This window comes from Dasypus novemcinctus, chromosome 9, assembly GCF_030445035.2.
Source record: "Dasypus novemcinctus isolate mDasNov1 chromosome 9, mDasNov1.1.hap2, whole genome shotgun sequence".
NCBI classification, from domain to species: domain Eukaryota; kingdom Metazoa; phylum Chordata; class Mammalia; order Cingulata; family Dasypodidae; genus Dasypus; species Dasypus novemcinctus.
In genome coordinates, this window is record NC_080681.1 from 140411 (window position 1) to 148105 (window position 7695).

General features: G+C 36.9%; 1 protein-coding gene across 1 annotated transcript; it reads left to right on the forward strand.

Annotated features, from left to right (window-relative positions):
- The first annotated feature begins 1094 nt into the window (after positions 1-1094).
- LOC131279659 (olfactory receptor 14C36-like) lies at positions 1095-2033 on the forward strand. Its single transcript, XM_058302943.1, has one exon. The coding sequence runs from the start codon at positions 1095-1097 to the stop codon at positions 2031-2033; it is 939 nt and encodes a 312-aa protein (XP_058158926.1).
- The last annotated feature ends 5662 nt before the right edge of the window (positions 2034-7695 follow it).

Here is a 7695-nt window from a genome sequence, read left to right on the forward strand (position 1 = left end):
GCCTTCTTACAGTGAGCAGAGCTTCTCTAGAAGTAGTTACATTTGTCAGGAGAAAAAGGGTCACAGAGCAGGAAGGTGAAGTGCATTAGCCCTGAGGGTTAGAGAGGCTGGGTAAGCAAGTCTGAAAGGCACATTCTGCGGGTTCAAGGCAGCAAGGAAAGCCATTCCCATTTCAATGGCATGAGTTAAAATATGACTCAAAGCTGAAGGAAACATTCAGCACTTGAGGGTTAAGCAAGGGTTTCACTAAGGGTGATTGTAAAAAGAAAGTTTATGAAGGACTCAGGTGTGAGTGTAACATCCATTAAAGACCTACACATCAAGCAATGTCTCTATATCAGCTATTTCAAGTTCTGAAATATGTTCAGGCTTTATAGGAAAAGATAATAGTATGTGACACAAAACAAGAATAAAAATACTAAATTTAGTGACTCTGATATTATTAATAAATAAATAATTTTCCTTACAGGTAATATCACCTATCGAAAGTAACAAGTGATTATTTTGAACAGAGAACACTAAGTACCTACATACATTCAAGGAATACATGGAGAAGCATGAGAAATGTATGGTGGTATTTAATGGAAGCAGTTTAGTGGTCATGGAATGGATTATAATTGATTATAATGTTTTGATAAGCCCTGAATAAATAGTACCCTTTGATCTCTACTCAGATTCTACAAGGTCATTATATTATCGTAAATATTAACATTCCTGGAACACAACTAATGACAGAGCAATGCATAGAAATTACCTATATTAAATCTTTCAATCTTCCAGGCAAACCTTTAACTTCAAGTGGATCCATTTTATAACTAGAAAGTGATAGAAATATATGTAAACATAGGCACAATTCTTAAATATTATATTTTACTCATACTCCTATTCTGGAAACAAGGACGAAAAGCAGGGAAGCCAAAAGGAGCAAGAGGAAACATTGTTATATCCTATTAACCAAAATGAAATAGAGAAAATAAAAGAGTTTTAATGTGAGGCAATATATGAACTTAGATTAATTCCTTCTACATGGGCTCCTGCATGTTTCTTAGGGATTATTTACTTGACTCTTCATGGCCAAGGGAAATGTTCCTAAGATGCCCAACTCCAGCACAGTGACTGAATTCCTGCTTACAAGGTTTTCTGATGTGTGGGAGCTCAGGGCCGTACATGCCATGCTATTCCTACTGATGTACTTGGCAACTCTGATGGGGAATCTTCTCATTGTCATAATAATCACCTTCAATTGGAAACTTCACACCCCCATGTATTTCTTCATTAGGAATCTGTCTGTCTTAGACATGTGCTACATTTCTGTCACGGTCCCCAAAGCATGTATCATCTTCCTGCTTGACGACAGGACAATCTCCATGGCTGGATGTGCAGCTCAGATCTTCCTCGTGCTTGCATTTGCTACAGTAGAGCTGCTGTTCCTCACCATCATGGCCCGTGACCGCTATGTGGCCATCTGCCGGCCCCTCCACTACACTGTGATCATGAACCCTCAGGTCTGTGTGCAGATGACTCTGGCCTCTGTACTCAGTGGTCTGGTCCACTCTGGATTCCACACTGGCAACACATTCCAACTGCCCTTCTGTCGGTCCAACGTGGTGCATCAGTTCTTCTGTGACGTTCCCTCTCTTCTCAAGCTTTCCTGCTCTGAGACCTTAAACAATGAAATTTTAATTTTCATCTCTGCAGTGGTGATTGCTGGTGGCTGCTTTGTCTTCATCATCATGTCTTATATTCACATATTTTCTACTGTGCTTAAGTTTCCAACCAGGGGTGAGCGTGGAAAGGCCTTTTCCACCTGTGTCCCTCACATCCTCGTGGTGAGCATCTTTCTCAGCTCAGGTGCTGCTGTGAATGTGAAGCCAACCTCCAGCTCACCCACAATTCAGGACATGATCACCTCTGTGTTCTATTCTATAGTCCCTCCTTTCTTGAATCCTATAATCTATAGTCTTAGAAACAAACAGATAAAGGAGGCTATAGAGAGAGTCATGAGGAGAAAGCTTTGTTTAGGGAAAAGATAGCATAGTTGTTTGAAGATGAAATTTTCAATCATGAAAAAATATCAAATTTTGGACTAGTGTTTTAGGGAATTCCTGTTTACCTGTGATTCATTAGTGCTCTCCTTGATCACAAAGAGCGACTTACTTGCAACTGTATTTTGGTCTTGATTAGCTCCTGCACTTACTTTATATTGACTTTGCAAAAGATCTAGGCACTGACCAAGCACAGCAGATTGCGGTTTCCAGGTTCACTCCCAAGTGGCCCCAAAGAGGTGGGGCACCTTTCAGGAAGTTTCCTACCCGTGGTATGTGTTTTAAAATTGGCAGTGCTGTTTAGACAATGTAACACTCTTTGGCTGTGTACAAAAACAAGCTGATTTTAAGAAACCAATGTTTCAGAGAAGAGGGGAGACCTGCTATGGCATCCTCTTCTGGAGAGTTTACTCGAATGTACTGCATATTGGAGAGTGTCTTGATCCAAAGAACACTAATTGCTGTGTGTCCCTTAATGCCCTCCTGTTTTAATTTCATTTTAAAATCTCCATAGCATTGGGCCTTGGACTGATTATTGTTGCTGTTTTTCCAGCAGAATTAACAGTATGTAGGAGAAGAGCAAAATTTCACAGTGGCCTAATATTTTGTGAATCTTGAAGGTATATGATGGTGTGCAGGAGGAAGACAAGAGGAAGACGAGGAAGTCAGGTTTTTGCTTTTAAAAACAATATATACATATTTTTATTAGAGAAGTGGCCTTACAAAACAATCATGCACAATGCCAAGATCTGGGTTCTGCATCTGCATCTGGGTTCTGCAGGCAGTAAATACTGCAGCAGTGACAATGCTTTGTCTCTCAGATACAGGTGACAGTAGGAGACAAGTGTGGAAACACTGAAGCAGAGGGGAGTATTACTAATGACAACAGCTGGCTTGATATTTGGATTCTGTTTATATTTGTTTCTCTACCCGAGTGCCGAGTGATAAAATAGGGAACTTGATCAGGGCATAAAATTATGCCAGGAAGCAAGCAGCTCCCTGTTTATGGACATACCTTAAAATTTCCTGGTTTGTACTTTTTTTTGCCAGTTGTATCAAGGAGCAATGTATAATAAATTCTAAAGGACTTTCTTTAAAAGGACTTTAAGAAGAGTAGATCTTTACCTCCCAGTCGTTGTGCCTTCCTGTTTATCTTTGACCTTTTTCAAAAAACTTTTAAAAAATCAATCTTAATTCTAACCTAATCCAGGTTATACCACTGTTGATGGGAAATCAGAAAAGGACCTAATAGATAATGTGGGTAGTCAGGTAAAGAAAACCATGTGATGTTTTGAAATGGAATCAGTCACTGAAGAACTGTGTGAGCTGTGTGACAACCAGAGGAATAAAAACATGATAGTGGGTGATCTCAGAGACACTTACATTGCCTTGCAAATACATTTCACATCTGTTTTCTGTGTTTGATGTATATTGGGCTTCAGTGTAAGGCTTTTAATATGCATCATTAATCAAAAATATTATCAATGAAATTGAATCATGTGAGAATTGGCAAGTGCATGCAAATCAAGTCTGCTTGGAGTTCAATCTCTTCTTTCTTTCAATGTAACTTTTATATGAAATAGAGTAACCAGTAGACAGTTCTCAAGAAGACCTTTTTTCTTAAGTTTCAAGAATGTTTTGAATGCTATTATTGTAGCTTCATTTTTGTCCACGTATGAAAATATGTTTCTATAATAAATTATTTGATAGAAATTTATAAAGTAGATTTTACATATTTGTAACTACCAACAATTAGCTTTACCAATGTGCTGACAAATTTGTACTCCTGCCAACAGCATTCTATTTACACACCTACTTGCCTGTAAATGAAATGGTCATTTACTAATTCTTATTAAACTTATGGGCAAAACAACTAATTGTTGATGCAATTTGTAGCGCCATTAATCCTAGCGAAGTAGAAAATTAGTTCACAACATATAGAATTAAAATATATGTTGTGACAATATCAGGAGGTAGGAACAAAGCTACAAAGCTGTAATTAAAAAATGATAATGAATGGAAACAGAAATTCACAGGAACCAATGAAGTTAATCAGAAATGTTAAATAAGAAGGTTAATAAAAGAAACACCATATATATATATATATATATATATATATATCTTTTTATGAAACATTGTCTGAAAGAAAGATAGCACAAGTCTGTGATGAAAAGAGAGCCACTGAGCAAACATTTTTGATGGATTATACAAGGCACGGAACTATATAACGCAGTGAATCGTGTAGTCAGTGATAGACTGTGGTTACCAGTACACAATGAGCATTCTTTCCTGAACTACAACAAATGTATAATACTAATACATGGTGCTAAAAATAGGGAAGTTTATGGAAAAAATATTATCCAAAAGTAAGCTCTGGACCATAGTTAGAAGTAATATTTAGATGATGTTCTTTCATAATCTGTAACAAAATTTCTACAACAATGCAGAGTGGAGGTGAAGGGGTGATGTATGGGAGTTCTGCATATTATGCATGATTGTTTTGTAATCTCACAACTTTTTTATTAAAATTTTAAAAAATTCCTACAATTCAACAATAGGACAAAGCATGAGATTAAAATATGGGCAAAGGACTTTAGCAAACTTTTCTCCAAAGAACATATAACAATGGTCAATAAACACAGGAGAATATGTTCAATATAATTAGCCATTTAAGAACTGCAAATCAGAATCACAGTGAGATTCCCCTTTACACCAATGGAGATGACCATTATTAAAAAATTCCAAACAACAAGTTTTGATGAGGATATTGAGAAATTGGAATACTTGTACATTGTTGGTCGTAATGCAAAAATGGTGTTAAGTACTGAGGAAAACACTTCAGCATTTTCTTAACAAGCTAAACAAAGAATTACCTTATGAGTTGACACTTCCACTTCTAGATAAAAACCCCAAAATTTGAAAACAGGAATCATATAGTTGTATTTATTATCAAATTTTATAGAAGCATTATTTGCAATAGCCAAAAGTTAAAAATAACTCATGTCCCTCAACAGAAAATTAGATAAACAAAACATGCTGTAGACATAAAATAGAATATTATTCCTCAGTAAAAAGGAATGAAATTTGATAAATGGTTAATAGGAAGGGATCTTGAAAACATTATGCTAAGCAAAATAATTGAGACAAAAATCACAATTATAGAATTATTCCATTTATATGAAATATGTAAAATAAGATTGTTCATAGAGATAGAAAGTAGATTTGAGATTACCAAAGGGTGGCAGGAGGGGTGGTGATGGGATTTATTGCTTAATGGGAACAGAGGTTTATTTAGAATGATGAAAAATGTTGGTAATATATACTGGTTATGGTAGCACACATTTTATATGCAGTTAATGTCTTAACTGTAATACTTAAAAACGTATAAATGGCAAATAAAATTAAGTTAAAATAATGAAATTGAGAATAAAGTTCCACTTATTTTAGCATTAAAGGGAATTGATAATTCAGAAATAATCATATACATTTATGCACAATTATTATCCACAATGGGCCCAAGGCAAATCAGTTGGTAAAATAATAGTCTTTCAACAAACAGAGCTGGAACACCTGGCTATCTAAAGGCAAGCAAAACAATTTGGTCTTTGTTATCACATCATACAGGAAAATCAACTGAAAATGTATTATATCCATATATATAAGGGATACAACTATAACAATCCTAGAAAAAATTGTAAGCAATACCTCATGACCATATATTAAGCATGAGATTTTTAGATATAACAACATAAGCAGAAGAAACAAAAACAAGATTAGAAATTTTACAGTCCAACAAAAATAAAACTTTCATTTCAAAGGACATTACTAGGAATGTGACAAAACACCTTATCAAATGGTAGAACGTATTGCAAGTCCTATCTAGAATACAGTTCAATCTGAAATACACAGGTATGGAGTTTACAGATATATCAAAATCTCTCACAACTCAATGATTTTTTTTAAACTTAGTTGCTTGTAGGAATTTGGTATTATTTATGAATTCCAAAATTAGATATTGGATTATGTGTGTGAACTGGTCTTTTCCTCGGGGTATATCAGATTATATTAGATTCAGAGGTTTCACTTGTACTTGATTAGATAAATGATTCAGGCTTTGATTGGGCCTCATCAGTAGGACATTGAGTCCCCACCCCCTTGGTGGGCAGGGACTCACAGAAAAACTACTTGTCAGAGAAGGGATGTTGGAGGTTTTGAGCTGGAGTCCAGGAAGTAAACACAAGATATTCAGGTATGGGGAAGGCCCTGGAAAGAGAGATGAGCCATTCACCTGATAATCTTCAGCTTGTCTTGTGGAGAGAGCAGATGAACTGAACCCAGAGAGAAACAAGCCCCTGGAAGAGAGGAATCTAGGAAGCCTGAACCATGGCAGACATTGGCAGCCATCTTGCTCCAATACTTAGCATCAGACTTTGGTGAGGAAGTAAATTATGCTTTATGGCCTGGTAAATGTAAGCTTCTACCCCAAATAAAAACCCTTTAAAAAGCCAACACTGGGGCGGTGGACTTGGCCCAGTGGTTACTGCATCCGTCTACCACATGGGAGGTCCGCGGTTCAAACCCTGGGCCTCCTTGACTCATGTGGAGCTGGCCCATGTGCAGTGCTGATGTGTGCCAGGAGTGCCCTGCCATGCAGGGGTGTCCCCTGTGTAGGGGAGCCCCATGTGCAAGGAGTGCACCCCATAAGGAGAGCCACCCAGGGCGAAAGAAAGTGCAGCCTGCCCAGGAGTGGTGCTGCAGCCTGCCAGGAATGGTGCCTCACAAATGGAGAGCTGACACAACAAGATGATGCAACAAAAAGAAACACAGATTCCCATGCCACTCACAACAACAGAAGCGGACAAAGACGATGCAGCAAATAGACAGAGAACAGACAACTGGGGTTGGGGGAGGAAGGGGAGAGAAATAAATAAATAAATAAATAAATAAATAAATCCTTTTTTTTTAAGTTTAAAAAAAAAGCCAACACCATCAGCACCCCTTTGGCTGACAAATACACTGCTATTCTGTGTCTTATCCATCCCTAGTTTATTTGTATTTGTATCTTGTAAAAACAGCCTTAGGTATGAGGTTTCACTATGTTATATAGTACCAAATTAGATTTTTTAGCTTGCCTTCTAGTAATATATCTGTACTTAGACTTTCACTTTCAACCACTATCATACCCATAGAACAGTTCTGCTAGTTCAAGCAGCATGATGTGCTCTCAACATTTCCATTCATTTCCAAATATTTACAATCTTTGAACCAATTCTGCACAGAATAAGCCCCAGCTTTCCATCTGCTACTCACCTTCTATTTTCTGTTGACCTACATTCTAATTATTAATTCCATGAGCTTACATTATACATTTAGTTCATAATAGCACCCTCATACAGTATTTGTCCTTTTGTGTCTGGCTTGCTTCACTCAACAAACGTCCCCTAGGTTAATACATGTTGTCATATGCCTCACGACTTCATTTCTTCTTACTGGTATATAATATTCCATTACGTGTATATACCACAACTTGCTTATCCATTCATCAATTGATGGAAATTAGGATTATTTCCAACTTCTGACTATAGTAAATAACACTGCTATGAACATTGGTGTGCAGATGTCTATTTGTGTCACTGTTCTCAGTTCTTCT